The sequence below is a fragment of the Exophiala xenobiotica genome, assembly GCF_000835505.1.
Source record: "Exophiala xenobiotica strain CBS 118157 unplaced genomic scaffold supercont1.4, whole genome shotgun sequence".
In the NCBI taxonomy this organism is placed as follows: domain Eukaryota; kingdom Fungi; phylum Ascomycota; class Eurotiomycetes; order Chaetothyriales; family Herpotrichiellaceae; genus Exophiala; species Exophiala xenobiotica.
In genome coordinates, this window is record NW_013562491.1 from 2,518,890 (window position 1) to 2,532,467 (window position 13,578).

The window sequence follows — 13,578 nt, forward strand, 5'->3', positions numbered from 1 at the left end:
TCGGAGTTGAATGCAGACACGCAGACTCCTGACACCTAGGTGCCTGAGATGTTTTCCTCACACGTGTATGCTTCGCCGTACTCCGAGTACGGTGGCTCATTGACGCCAGTGATGCGACAAACACAGTGGAAAACGGTCACGAACAGACCCCAAGTTGGGTGACAAGATGCATTGAAAATGTTTCGTCGTTCGAGAAATATCTACCTGAAGTAGCTATTCTACAAAGCAACAGTGAAATGGTTTCAACAAACCGCCTTCCACATCAAAAGCTCATTGCTTGCCATCATCCATGATAGTAATTGTCATCAGTCAGCTCATCAAAAGCCCATTTCCGAACTAATCACCAAGCTCCAGCCCGTTTGAAATCATTTGTTCTGTGTGCAGTCATCATTCATGGTGCGCCTGGCACCGTTCACATCGCGAGAAGTCAATAGATAAGGTATGCAGGGTGATTTCCAAGACATGTCAGGTATTGTCTGGATAGCCAAGGAGAGGACCTCGGTTGGTATACCCGCCTGTACCCACGTGGTCTTCAGTGCAGATGTCTTCCGCTGTGGTTATGGGTATGCTTGTGGAGGTGGCGTCTTCTGCGCTCTCCCGTCGGAGTTGCTCCGTTGGACACAGTGACTGTCACAACTTCTTCAACCACCACCATGTGGACTTCAACACCATTGCTCATGTAGGTTGTCGTCATTGTAGTTTGAGCATCCGAGATCGGACTAGCCATGGGAGTAATGACGTTGGAAGTAGTTGGGGAGGTGGATGCTGTAGGTCCTGGTGTCGGATTCGCAGGTGTAGGAGAGACTGTGCTGTTCGCAACTTGCGACGCAGGTGAGGCAGCTCCCGGCATTGTAGCAGGCTCCGGTCCGTACTGAATTTGTATGCCGCCCGGTAGTTCCCGGATGTAGTCGATACGCTCATGTTGAATCGCTTCTGGCATCTCAAGCTTGCATTGTGTAGCATCAGCTGGACTCTGCAGGTTGAACATTGGACAATCCTCCTGCAGACCACTGCTGGTAGGGTTTGTGCAGGCAGTGTTGTTGATGGCTTGTTGCAGAACACCTTCGTCCCACCCGCAGATGAAATCACCATGGTAGCCAAATCCAGTGGGATCGCCATTTGAGAAGACAAATTGTCCTTCAAGACCTTTCAACAAGTTCGTCTGGTAGATGGTCTCGTAGAAGAGAACAGGCAGTCGAACAGGATAGCCCTCTGGGCATTCTCCATATTTGATTTCATACGGATATGCAATGTGTGTTGTGTGATTTTGACTGTCCAAATCTTGGCCATTCCAGCAGGATGGGAACATCAACTCAGCGCGGATACCATCTGTGCAAGTTTCGTCAAGATAGGTTTTGTTTCGCAGGTAATGATATTCCATAGCGCCTTCATTTGGAGAATTGGCGTAGTGTAGGCAATTGAAGCCAACCGCTTTTTCCATCAAGGATTGTTGAGTGCGGTCAGTGTCTTGCCAGTGTGCCATTGGTGGGTCAGGCTGCGGTCCGTAGAAAGCACGCTTGGGCGACATGCCGGCGACCATGCGAAAGTTTTGGGGGAATGCGGTAACCTCTTGACCATAGCCTGCGCCTGGGCCTTCGGTGAAATAGTACCTGTAGTGGTGTCAGAAAATGTGAAGGATGCCAGACAAAGTGAGGCACTTACACAGTCATTCCGCCAGAAGTTGGAACCATTTGAAGAGTGCCGTTGGAATGTTGGAAGTACATGCGAGGAGCCCAGTATGCCGAATGGTCTTGAGTGATGGAGCAGCTGGTACAGTTGGATGCCAAAAGTTCCTCGATGGAAGAGTCAAGTCCGAGATCTGCGTTCCAATGTTAGAAAATGGCCTCGTTTTCTCAATCAGTGACGAACTCACTGGAGGCGCCAAAAGTGACGTGAAGATGCTGGGAAGGCAAACCGGGCGACATGATGGGATCGATGCGGCCGTTCGCGAGTTCGCCAAAGCAGAGGTGACGGAAGAAGGCTTGAGCAGGAAGGACGTAGAGGAGGATCGCGACAAAAGTCATGACCGGCATGGTGGGATTGGTTTTGAGTGCGGCCATAGCGTTCGTCCTGTCGCCCGACAGTATACTGTAGGCCCTTTGTGTTGGTCTATCTTACTGGTATCGTCCTGCGACAGAGGTTTCTTGGTGGTTCTTGATGAATTTGAAGAGATTGGATATCCAGATCGACTGAATGAAAAGGTGTGACAATTGTAATGAGCGAGGGAAAGGAAGGCAGAGGTGTTATGTATGGCTGGATTAAGGAGTGGACTGGGTTGATAAAGACTGAGGAAGCGGTGCGCGTGTGGTGAGGTTGGTCGGATGGAAGAAAACAACTTCTGAGAACTGTCGCGAATTCAGTATCAAGGGTGTTGTCCAGGATGTTGCGCGTACTTACCGCTTAATCTGGGAGCTGCGACTGTATCACTTGGGTTGTTGCGTTCTTGACTGTTGGTCCGGTACAATCTTCTCTCTCTCACTTGCTCTTGACGCCGCACTTCGCACAGTCTTTCTTACAGTGACAAGGCTCGTTTGCAGCATGTGAGGCCTCGCTTCGGACCTTGATCCCGCCTAAACCGAAGGAAGATTCTTCTCTTCACACCGCGTCAATCAATCAATAAGTCTGCAATCTGAGGTGACTTTGTCTGGGTCTCGATATCGGAAGGAGTGTACCAGCCAGCTCGCTTGTTGCAAAAACAGGGCGTTATCGAAGATCCTGCAGGAAATGCATCTGGCACATACGAATAAAGGTCGAACACACTGATGCGCAGACTGGCGACACATGGCAAGACGAGTTGCTAAATTAAATCCCACAAAGCATCATAAAGGAATCGCAGCAGACAATGAAGAACGATACTCAACGCACAAAGATCCACAACGTCTCCTCTGCTCATCTTACACCTGTGGTCTTTTGTTTGCACTCTGTCCCATCAATGGACCTTGCCATGACCAGGCTCAGATCCTGCAGCCATTGCTGGAACCATGGTTGAGCGACCGGATGAAATCTCAATTCCTGCTGGAGGCCTTCTGTGCTCTTCCTCAAGCGAGTCTCCAGAAATATGTCCTGCCTGGAGATGTCAAAACCTTTCTTTGTCGTTGCACGTGTGGCATGGCCTTTCTTTGTCATCATTCCTGCATCTTGCCGTCCACTAATCTCCTTCAGCTGTCCAGGCTCCTGTCGCAGACGGACAAGCACAATCGATTGGTGCACCATCCGCCAGATGACCTCTCACGGTCGATCAAACTGCTTCATTGAGGACCCTCTGTAGATAGCTGAAAGCAGGGAGCTGCATGGGAGCAGCAAATGAGACTGTCCTTTGTACGACGCTGTGCTTTTCCCGCCAGCCAGTCGGATATGCCCAAACAGGGGCTTGCGAGCCGCCTTGCAAATCATGAGGACAAGCAAATCGCTTCCGGATGTTCTGGAGCTTAGGGTCCGGAAATATCTGCAGCAGACGTCGCATTCAGGCGTTGGGAAGGGAGAGATGTTGTCAGGAATTGAGGCAGCCGATTTATTACACCCCTTGGGTGCCCATTGGGTGCCCCTTAACAAAGGACGGCGCTGGCCGACCATTCATGCAGGGGTTGCAGCGCTTACCGATCTGCTCAGGGCTGGGGAGGCTCATACGTCAACCCCATCAGATTTTTATCAGTCCGCCGCTGACCAAAGCTTGCCAGACGGGGAAACGGCAACCCGACTCGGAGAACGTTTACTCCATGTAGGTGGACGCCCGCATTCCTATGAATTTGGGACCACATGTTCTTGACGACCATATTACCAGGCTATGCGCCTTGTTGATGAGGACTTCCTTCGAGGTTTGGGACGTGTGGCCGAGACGCGACACCACTTAGCTTAAGCGTTGCCTTGCCACGGTTCGGGATACCGCGATCTCAGCCCAACGATCAAACTTTTCCACCAAACCAACCACATTTTCTTTTAGATCCGCATATATCATAGGGGGACAATTGTTATGAATGAAGAGCACTAGATCATAGCACGGCTAGGACATTGCACGATCTCCTTCAGACAAGGAAGGGTTTTCCGACAATGAGCAAATATGGACAATGAAGTATCCAGTCTTGAGAAAAGAGGTATAGCATACTATCTCGAGATCTGGCCCTTTACGCTCAGCTGACCTCGGCGTTTAGCTATGACCAACATGGACGAGACGCACGTTCCCGAGGCTCGGGTTCTGATCATCATGACCGGCGGAACAATCTGTATGCAAAAGTCTGCAGATGGACTGATTCCAGCGCGAAATTTCCTAGAGCGATGCATGGCTCCTCGTCCCGAGTTCAACGACGGCAAGACCCATGAGCCGATCGAAGTAGCGTTACACGATGGACCCGACGGTGTGGCCTTGTCGCAAAGTTTAGAAACGCCTACGAGTGTCTACGGGAAACGCGTTAGGTCGGTCCCTCTTTTGCTGCAGATTGCATTGTCGCCCAAGGATTTCCACTTCCGGCCTGCTAAAGAGTGCAAGTGCTGACTCTTGCTTCCAGGTATGCGGTCTTGGAATTTGAAGAGCTTCTTGATTCCTCTTCCATCGACAGCCGGGGATGGTCTCAAATTGCCCAAACCATTTATCGCAACTATAAACTGTTCGATGGGTTTGTCGTGCTTCACGGCACGGACAGCTTAGCCTACACCTGTTCAGCTTTGAGCTTCATGCTGCAGCACTTGGGCAAGCCCGTCATACTCACTGGATCCCAAGTCCCCTTTGCCGAACGCAAGAACGATGCCCTGGATAATCTGCTGGACGCCCTTGACGTGGCAGCTCATTTCATGATTCCCGAAGTATGCCTGTGTTTCAACTCGACCTTGTTCCGCGGCAACCGAACGACGAAGATATCGGCCAGCTCGTTCGACGCCTTTGCCTCGCCCAACCTCCCCCCACTAGCTAGAATTACCGCCGTCGACACCGCTGTGTCATGGAACATGGTGACCAGGCCGACTTCACTCCAAGCATTCAGCATCCAGACGGACCTCGAGATTCATCACGTGGCCTGTTTGCGCATTTTTCCCGGCATCACCGCGAAAATGGTAGATGCTGTACTTCGTACTGAAAACCTCCGTGGTCTAGTCCTTGAGACGTTTGGCACTGGCAATGCCCCGAGTGGCCACGATAACAGACTCTTGCGAGTCATTGCAGACGCTGTCGAGCGAGGTGTTGTCATCGTCAACATCACCCAGTGCTTGACTGGAAGCGTCAGCCCACTTTATGCACCAGGAATGGTCCTCGGGCGTGTCGGCGTGGTGGCGGGAGGTGACATGACCAGTGAAGCCGCATTGACAAAGCTGTCATATCTTCTAGCTTTGCCAGGTGCAACACCCGAATCAGTGGCCAGAGACATGGCGACTTCCATTCGCGGCGAGCTGACTGAGAGTTCACGAACGATCTTCAGTCATCCAACGGGCGAGTTATCGTCGCCGGTTACCCAACTGACGGCTATTGCTTACGCCGTTGCCAGCGGGGATATCGACAAGGTTAAGGATGTGCTTCGGAGCGATAGTCAGCTCATGAATCGTCCCGACTACACTGGAAACACGCCTGTACATCTGGCGGCAACTGGTCCGAGCCTTGCCATCCTCCGGTATCTGTTAGGAATGGGTGCGTCAGTGCATATCCGCAACAACACCAGCAGAACGCCACTTTTTCTGGCAGCCAATGCTGGCTTGGTACCCCATGTGATGCTCCTCCGGCAGGCGGGCGGACATCTCCACCAGGAAGAGCTCCCTACGGCTAGACTGCATGCGAGCCAGAGACCAGAAGTGTGGAAGGTCGCCGGCCTCGGAATCACCCAGCGGTCAGAAGACAAGTGACGTGGATGTCTCAAATTGGAAGCTGGACAGGCGAGGGACCCAGGATACCTCGACGGGATACCAGACATTTCAGCACATGGGCTTCAGCATACAGGCTCAGATGTGGGCATCGACACCAAACTACCACGCACCGCCGCCAGGAATACCATTGGCCGACGTTATTGCATCAAGCAATAAATTCCTTGCAGTTGTGCCTCGTGGCTTCGGCAGCGGAATGTGGTGGTGGAGGTGAGGACCTTGAGCAATCCAATGGTCTGAATCGCCTTCACCACGCGGCCTATGATACCACTGAAACCACAATGTCTATGGGGCCGCGGAGGTGCCCGTACAGAGATCGGCCCTGCCTGGATTGGACGCCTGTGGTGTTGGATGCGTACCCTTTGCGCGCGGTGCGCGCCCTTGGTCCTCGAATTACTTGTATCACTCTACATGACACTGAGACTACTGGACCCTTGCACCCAACCTTGTGTGATCTATCCCGCCACGGCCGCCCGTCGTACTGTTTGAATATTAGAGTCATCATTGACTGCATCAACGGTCATTTGGATGAGGCGCCACTGACGACGATTCCAGATGCTCCCTGGGCCAGTAGTCTAAGCCTAGGGAGGCAGGAACCATACCCAAGGCGACTGGGCTCCCTGGGCTCCCACTGCTTCTTTAGGCTCCCCGCCTTTCAATCAATCACCCCCCGCATTCACCAATGTTCCGACGGAGCCTGGGTTGCAATATGCCGCATTCGGCAGTCATCTATCGTCATTCCCTACTTGCGTTCACGTTGCACAAGTCCGCCAACGAATGTCATTTACTTCGAGGCACCTCTAACGGGTGTCGGAGTAAGAATTCCCTGGTTTGCGTGGATACAGGCGCTTCGGGGGTGCGTGCTGAGGATGGCCCTAGCACCCGGCCGGTACTCGTACCAGCCGTCGACTGCTGGTTACGTAAAGAATAAGCTGCATCAGGTTTGGCGGTGCTGGAGGTCTGAAAAACTCATCGCAGAATTTGCGCAGCCAAGGGTCACTGATGGGACCGAATTACGGCACAGAATCCAGTCCTCACCGTGGTACTCTCTTGCCATTTGTGGTCGCATGATTTTTCGGTGTGCACTCAGCCCGTCAATAACATGGATGGTTCCAATCTTTAGGTATTCGACCACGATGGCGCGATATCTTTCTCATTTGGCTCTTCGATTCTGTCATTTCTTCTAACCTCTGCTGATCTTCCTGGAGAGCCGGTTCAATATCCATTGCTCTTGCACAGTCGGCATTCATCGTGGTGCTCTACACAGTAATCTTGAAGCACTGTGTTTTCTCGCACGTTGGGCCTCAGGGATATATCGTCTATATAAGTTCACGAGGCTCCTTGTCACCACATGACCACTACAAAAAAGACCATTGCCATTGTTAATGGTACTGGTCGCCAGGCGGCTTCGCTGATCCGCGCTGTAGCAGCCGTTGGTTATGCTGTCCGAGCCCAGGTATACTCGTCCGAAGGCTTGGTAGCCGAGGAGCTGGCAGAGTTACCAAATGTCACACTGTTCGAAGGGTCCTTGCTGGATAATCCAGTCTTGGTGGACACGATCTTTCAAGGCGCCCAAGTAGCCTTTATAAACACCAACCCTCTGGCTGGCGATGAGATCAAAATCGGAAAGGCGCTTGCCAATGCGGCCAAAAAGAGGAACATACAGCACTTCATCTACAGCAGCATGCCGGACCATTCAATACACAACCCACTATGGCCTTCGCTTCCCCTGTGGGCTTGCAAATTTACCGTGGAGAACTATATCCGACAACTGGGACTGCCTGCCACTTTTGTCTATGCCGGAATCTACTACAACAATTTCACCAGTCTTCCCTATCCACTCTTCTGTACCGAATTCAGAAACGATGGGACGGTAGAATGGCGCGCACCGTTTCACCCAGACACCAAACTCCCGTGGCTGGATGTGGAGCACGATTTTGGTCCAGCAGTGCTACAGATCATCAAGGATGGACCGAACAGATGGGGGAAGGGACAAAAGTAAGTAAAACACCATCTGCGCTTTCTTCCTCCAAGAAAGCCTGTTCTTTTGAAAGGACACTCGTTTCGAGTGATCTAGCCTGTCGGTATCAGCCAAGGACAACATCAAGAGACCGTGACAAGTCTACAGCGGATGGAAGCTGATTTATCGACACATCTAGGGTCGCACTCGCTTTCGAGAACCTCACGCCAATGCAAGTCTGTGACGCGTTCACTCGAGCACTAAAGCTACCATGCTATTATGTGTACGACCAGCAAATCGAAGTCAAAGTCAGTGTGCCACCTGGTTATCGACAGCAACTGTCGGGGCTCGAAGTGCTCTTTGGCCAGTACAACGCGCCATATTTCCCAGGGCCTGACTTTCAGTACACTGGACGAAGGAAAGGCAGCAACGACACCATCACTGGTCGCAACAGCCAGGACTCACAGCGCGGGAAGCCAGGAAAGCTAACAGACTCGGCTCGCGCGCTTTGGCCCGGCTGGCGCTCGATATCCGAATACTTTGCGACCGCCTTCCTGGTGGAGGAGGAAGCCAACGGCAAGACTTGGATGGTGGATAAGACTCAAAGCACATGATGCTCTCTTCATGCATGACTACGACTTTACGATCTCTTATCTTTGCATTGCAACACGGTATGGTTTGCGGGTTGCCCACACTGCATGGCGTTCTTTCTGGGGGGAACTAGCATAGTATGGACATGGAAAAGCGATCCGGAGGAGCATACTAGGTAGTGATCATCGAGGAATGGGCGTCTTTCGCGGGGAAAGCATCAGCAAGCGAGAGCGGCGTTGTCCTGGGAGCCTCTGAAAAGGACTACGGATGAGATGACTTGGAAGCTATCTCCATGCGCGGCTGGCATATGCGAGTTCCGAAGGGCCGCAAAGATAAGGATGGGCACGTATCAGATTCATAATAATATCATCAAAATGGATCAAGAGGCTTGGATCTAGTTTCACCGCCATGAAGATGGCTGGGTGTCGCATAAGGCCTTGGATTTGATGCGAGATAGCGCTGTTCCCCGCAATATCGGTGACTGCCAGGTGATCTGACATGTGTCTTAACTCTTCGGTGTTTGCTTAGAGCTCGAGGGAGCTATCCGACCTGCCTAAATGGGGGCCACCAGTGGGCACAGCAGGCTCACAAGTGTCCCCTCCGACGGTCACGAGAGCAAATTCCTGGGGGCCCGCAAGCCGAAACCGGAGACCACAGACGAGACAACCCTCGTACATGTACATAGATCGAAAGAGGCGCAATGGAGGCCCTAGAGGCGATGCTTTATCGTCATGTACGACTGTGGAGGATCTCGATCTCCTTAGAGTTGAGAGCCGAGGGAATAAATACCGTACATACCTTAGTATGAGGGATGATCCTGGTCACCAGCGAGGATCATTAATGTACTGTCGTCCTCCAAGACGCCTCCAGGCCGAGGATATATCAAGGTTGGGATCTACACTGTCAAGATTATGCCTTCCTTACATTTATCTGTGATCTCCCAACTCAATACTCCGTACATGTAGTAATGATCAGGATCGCAGCCTTTCCGGCGGATGGCGGATGGCAGATGGGCGTGTACTGGCGACTCCCAGGCACTATACTGTGTAACAGGGTCACCTAATGCCACCGTGTCGGCGCCTGAGACGTCCTCGTCGACGATGCCATTATCACACAACTCTCCACGACCTCCAGATGATGTTCTCAGAGATGCAGACTTGTGAGGTTGTGAGTCCCATATCATCACAGACAAAGGCGCCTCATGCAGTTGAGCTGCTTACGCAAGACTCTCGAAGCCCTCGAGGGCCTCTGTGGATGCTGCCAAGGCTGGTTGACATTTTTCGAGCTTCTCAACATTGGGATTCATCACCCTTACCTACCTGAAGGTTGGCAAATATCACAAATCCAGGGAGGAGTTGCGCTTGCATGCTGTGTCTTCTGTCCCCGGCATAACGGTACTGACTGAACTTGTGAATGTCGATACTCCTTGGTTGATCAAACAGTCCTGTTGAAACCTGTGTCCGTCCCTATTTTCAACACTGCGCAAGAGTGGGGGGGTTATCAAGTTGACACTTTTCAAAGTTTCTCAATCCGAGGTTTCATTTTCATCAGGAAGGAGCTGCAGCTCAGCAACTTTCTCAGGCGAAGGGAAGACACCAGGTCTAGTATCATACGAGTGTGCTGAGGAGCAAGTTCGTTTTCTCTCCGGAAAATGTCAGCAAAAGACGCGGCGACGCCGCGGGTCTTCCTCATACGCCATGGTGAGCCTCCATCTTGGCCGAAGAATCACTTCGCTACCCTCCCCATTGCAGGCGGTGGAATGCTTTTCGACGTTGAATTTTGTATCCAAAATCAGAGTCCTCATGTGTCACTCTGAGAGTCACGGCCACCCCCTACTTACTACTTGACCGCTCCCCTACTTACTACTTGACCTTGCTAACTGAATCTCCTGCAGGCGAAACCGAGTGGTCCAAGAACGGTCGCTACACCGGCGTCACAGACCTCGCCTTGCTACCTGAAGGCGAAGACAAAGTCCGACAGACCGCCTCCGTGACATTCGGCCCAGGCCGTCTGATAGACCCTTCCAAGCTGGGCCTCATCATCTGCAGTCCTCGAAAACGTGCACAACAGACACTGAAGCTCTTCCTCGACCGGATGACATCGACACCCGACGCCGACGCTGGCCGTGTCAAGAGGACAGACCTTGAGTCGAAGACCATCACGACCGAAGACCTAGCGGAATGGGGCTATGGCGATTACGAGGGCCTGCTGACCGATCAGATCCGCGAGCTCCGCCGGTCGCGCGGTCTTGACGCGGCTCGACCGTGGAACGTCATGCGCGATGGCTGCGATGGGCCTGGAGGCGAGTCGCCGGCCGAGGTGATGCAGCGTCTCGACCGGATCATTTCGCGAATCACGTCGCTGCACCAAACCGCGCTGGCAAATGCAAATGGTCAGGCGTGTGACATCGTGCTGTTCGGACACGGGCATATCTTCAGAGCATTCGTCAAGCGCTGGCTGGGGTTCAGCATCGACGCCCCGGTCAAGCTGGATTTCCAGTTCGAGCCCGGAAGCGTGTGCGGCTTGAGCTACGCGAACCGCGACGTCACGGACCGCGTTCTGCTTGCTGGGATGAAACTTCCTGTGCCGCCGACGTCGGCAGAGTAGGACTCGTGATTGGATTGGATTGGATTTTTACTGTAGCACATACAGTACAATACAGTCCTCCGGCTACCTAGGTACCATACCTTTACCCAAACACCACCACCGAAATGAAGTTCATGGGCCTAAAACCCCGACGACAGGATCTGGAGGGCGACTCGATAAGACCTCGCGGACCTCCCCCACTGCCATGTCCATGCTTATTGTGCATACACGAGGTCAGGCACACTTCCTTTTGGCTTGCGGTCTTCCGCCTCTGCTCGTGGAAAAGTTCCTTTGTCGATTCTGGTCCGGCCTGCGACGACCTTACACCCAATGCAGGTCTATCCTATCCTATCCTATCCTATCCTATCCCTGGTTCAACGTGTGCACAGCCAGGAGCGCGCCGCGACTGACAAGAATGCAAGGATGCAAGGATGAGGAGTCTCTCTGGGACGAGCCTTTCGTTCCGATGACACCAGGAAATAAGTGCTAGTATCCATACGGAGATTGGCTTTTCTGAAATGGATTTGGGTCAAGCTTTGTAGGCCAGTTGGGCGGCAAGACAGGTCTCGGCCAGGTGTGAAAGGGTAGCCACTGGCCTAGTGAGCCTTAGCAGCTAGCATTGAGGGCGCTGATGGCAGTACAGCATGACACCGCGGCATGCGGCGGCTGTGACTGGGGGGAACTGAGATTCAAGTTGCGGCCCAAGAGGAGAGGACGCCGTGAACATCCTTCTTCAGCGCATGAATCGCGGAATGAGGTTTGTGCAAGATACGATCTGAGATACACCAGTTCAACATTCGACTCGTGTTTGTCCGTACCAAGGCATGTTTTATGCAATTCTTTTCACCCCCGTAGACTTTGTTAACCTTTCTTATTGGCTGTGTAGTCCCTATGTACATATAACTGTATCACCCTGACATGTGCTGCGAGACTGGATGTGCCATCTTTCAATTGTGAGTTGAGAGTAGTGTTGCTTTCACTGGCCTATCCCTCGATACCCAGCGCTTTGGCGGCAGCAGCGCGTCTCCTGGCGCTGTGCAATGCTCTGCGCATCCTCAGGTTCCCGTGCTCGCTCGCGGCAGCAGCAAGATCTCTCTTCTTCTCCTGCGTGATGAAGAAGCTGGGCTGACCGAAATCCGGTGTGCCGCCTAATGTCGCGAAGATATCGCCAGCGTAGTTCGTGGGCTTGAGGCCCTTTTCGAACGTGCTGTCCCAGCCATCGAGGACGCCCATGACGACCTTGATCCCGGCGCGGTAGATGTTTGTTATGGCCGGCGGGAAACCTCCTTGATTGACGTACAGGAGGTTCTGGATCTCGCTGACGCCCGGAGGAGGGCGATCGAAGTCGGAAGCGGTGCGCATGACCATGACTCGGGAATAGTCTGTCAGGTTCATCTTGGCCGCGCGCATGATGGCTTCGAGAGTGGCGTTGTCTTCTTGCGCTGTGGTGCAGTACACGCCACTCCCGTTGGTCCAGATGTGCGTCGTGTTCTCAAAGGCCTCGGACAGGTGGGTGCCGGAGTAGTACACATCCGAGGTGGCCACGTCGCAGCCCAGGACGCTGGGTGCCTGGGAACCGGCGGTGTATGCGGCTTCCAGGGCGTATTTGGCGCGATAAGCTTGAGCGGCCGCGGTGTCGTTCAGCACGGCCGAGGAAGCCAAGCCGATCGCGACATCTCGAAGGGCCAGGTTCGTCTCGAAGACTTCGGTCCCGTAGATCTCGGCGGGGTACTCGGCTGGGTCGTCCACGTTGAATGGGATGTAGCCCGTGGTGAAGTTGTCGGGAAGGTCGCGATAGTCAAATTCGTACTGCAGCGCCACCTGCACGGCATACCGGGCGAAGGTGACGGAAGCCAGTGTGGCGACTTTGGGGTTGACGCCAGCAATACCGGCCACCATGAAGTAGGATTTGGTGAGGTCAAACTTGGAGCTCAAGACCAAAGCAGACATCGTCGAGGCGGCGTTGATCTCGCTTTCCCCCGTGATGACCTGGCACACATCGCCGTCGGCGGTGCAGTGTACCTCGGGGAACAAGGGTGACAGGCCGGGCAAAGTGATGTTCTGAGCGAGCAGGTCGAATTCATCTATGCCCCACCATACAGCCGCTTCGGGCTCGAACATGCTGATGATCACAAACTTGGGCGCGATGACACCATCACGCTTCGACGCCCCATTCCTTTCCCTCAATGGTGTTGCTGTGCTGATCAGAGGAAAGGTCGTTGCTGCAAGCAGCAGACTTGACAGCTTGTGAGTCCGCATGGCGATGTTGTAGCAATGGCAGGCGCTTCAAACTTGTTCTCACTGTTTGATCACACGAGCAAGAAGGAAGACTATGACATTGCGCGCCGCAGTTTGGGATGAGCCTACCATTTAAGCCAGCATTCGTCTGCGACCTTTGTAGTTCGCTAGGCTCTCCACGCTTTTTTCCAAAGCTACCATGCAACTCCAGAAGCTCGTTTCCTGTTCTTCTGCAAGGTCTGTGCATCAAGACTCTACCCGACCCCATCGGCGTGACCCGAAGGACCACAACAAACACATTTTGGCCATTGGGAATGGTTTGGCTCAGGTCCCGATTGACGGTACCTTGCTTTGATAGCCGA

The 13,578-nt window shown here is 53.1% G+C and overlaps 5 protein-coding genes across 5 annotated transcripts; 3 read left to right on the plus strand and 2 right to left on the minus strand.

Annotated features, from left to right (window-relative positions):
* Positions 1-172: 172 nt before the first annotated feature.
* On the minus strand, positions 173-3,332 carry PV05_07157 (uncharacterized protein). Its single transcript, XM_013459953.1, has 4 exons — positions 2,398-3,332; positions 1,874-2,345; positions 1,663-1,819; positions 173-1,610 (listed from the first exon to the last, which is right to left on the minus strand). The coding sequence occupies exons 2-4, from the start codon at positions 2,058-2,060 to the stop codon at positions 533-535; spliced, it is 1,422 nt and encodes a 473-aa protein (XP_013315407.1). The 5' UTR covers positions 2,061-2,345; positions 2,398-3,332; the 3' UTR covers positions 173-532.
* A 440-nt stretch (positions 3,333-3,772) lies between these two features.
* PV05_07158 (uncharacterized protein) lies at positions 3,773-6,317 on the plus strand. The gene is made up of 3 exons (XM_013459954.1): positions 3,773-4,091; positions 4,149-4,410; positions 4,503-6,317. The coding sequence occupies exons 1-3, from the start codon at positions 4,058-4,060 to the stop codon at positions 5,821-5,823; spliced, it is 1,617 nt and encodes a 538-aa protein (XP_013315408.1). The 5' UTR covers positions 3,773-4,057; the 3' UTR covers positions 5,824-6,317.
* PV05_07159 (uncharacterized protein) lies at positions 6,297-8,790 on the plus strand. The gene is made up of 2 exons (XM_013459955.1): positions 6,297-7,839; positions 8,001-8,790. The coding sequence occupies exons 1-2, from the start codon at positions 7,193-7,195 to the stop codon at positions 8,413-8,415; spliced, it is 1,062 nt and encodes a 353-aa protein (XP_013315409.1). The 5' UTR covers positions 6,297-7,192; the 3' UTR covers positions 8,416-8,790.
* A 437-nt stretch (positions 8,791-9,227) lies between these two features.
* PV05_07160 (uncharacterized protein) lies at positions 9,228-11,340 on the plus strand. The gene is made up of 2 exons (XM_013459956.1): positions 9,228-10,092; positions 10,287-11,340. The coding sequence occupies exons 1-2, from the start codon at positions 10,044-10,046 to the stop codon at positions 10,997-10,999; spliced, it is 762 nt and encodes a 253-aa protein (XP_013315410.1). The 5' UTR covers positions 9,228-10,043; the 3' UTR covers positions 11,000-11,340.
* Positions 11,341-11,735: 395 nt separating this feature from the next.
* On the minus strand, positions 11,736-13,386 carry PV05_07161 (uncharacterized protein). The gene has a single exon (XM_013459957.1). It carries the CDS (start codon positions 13,235-13,237, stop codon positions 11,963-11,965), a length of 1,275 nt encoding a protein of 424 aa, XP_013315411.1. The 5' UTR covers positions 13,238-13,386; the 3' UTR covers positions 11,736-11,962.
* Positions 13,387-13,578: the final 192 nt, after the last annotated feature.

Bases quoted from the DNA above. Each gene is read 5' to 3' on its own strand.
- PV05_07161 (XM_013459957.1), bottom strand. From the start codon at position 13,237: ATGCGGACTCACAAGCTGTCAAGTCTGCTGCTTGCAGCAACGACCTTT.
- PV05_07157 (XM_013459953.1), bottom strand. From the start codon at position 2,060: ATGGCCGCACTCAAAACCAATCCCACCATGCCGGTCATGACTTTTGTC. The intron at 1,820-1,873 runs GTGAGTTCGTCA...ATTGGAACGCAG, and splicing joins CGTCACTTTTGGCGCCTCCA to ATCTCGGACTTGACTCTTCC. The intron at 1,611-1,662 runs GTAAGTGCCTCA...ACACCACTACAG, and splicing joins ACTTCTGGCGGAATGACTGT to GTACTATTTCACCGAAGGCC.
- PV05_07160 (XM_013459956.1), top strand. From the start codon at position 10,044: ATGTCAGCAAAAGACGCGGCGACGCCGCGGGTCTTCCTCATACGCCAT. The intron at 10,093-10,286 runs GTGAGCCTCCAT...AATCTCCTGCAG, and splicing joins GGTCTTCCTCATACGCCATG to GCGAAACCGAGTGGTCCAAG.
- PV05_07159 (XM_013459955.1), top strand. From the start codon at position 7,193: ATGACCACTACAAAAAAGACCATTGCCATTGTTAATGGTACTGGTCGC. The intron at 7,840-8,000 runs GTAAGTAAAACA...CGACACATCTAG, and splicing joins AGATGGGGGAAGGGACAAAA to GGTCGCACTCGCTTTCGAGA.
- PV05_07158 (XM_013459954.1), top strand. From the start codon at position 4,058: ATGGACAATGAAGTATCCAGTCTTGAGAAAAGAG. The intron at 4,092-4,148 runs GTATAGCATACT...CTCGGCGTTTAG, and splicing joins ATCCAGTCTTGAGAAAAGAG to CTATGACCAACATGGACGAG. The intron at 4,411-4,502 runs GTCGGTCCCTCT...TCTTGCTTCCAG, and splicing joins GTCTACGGGAAACGCGTTAG to GTATGCGGTCTTGGAATTTG.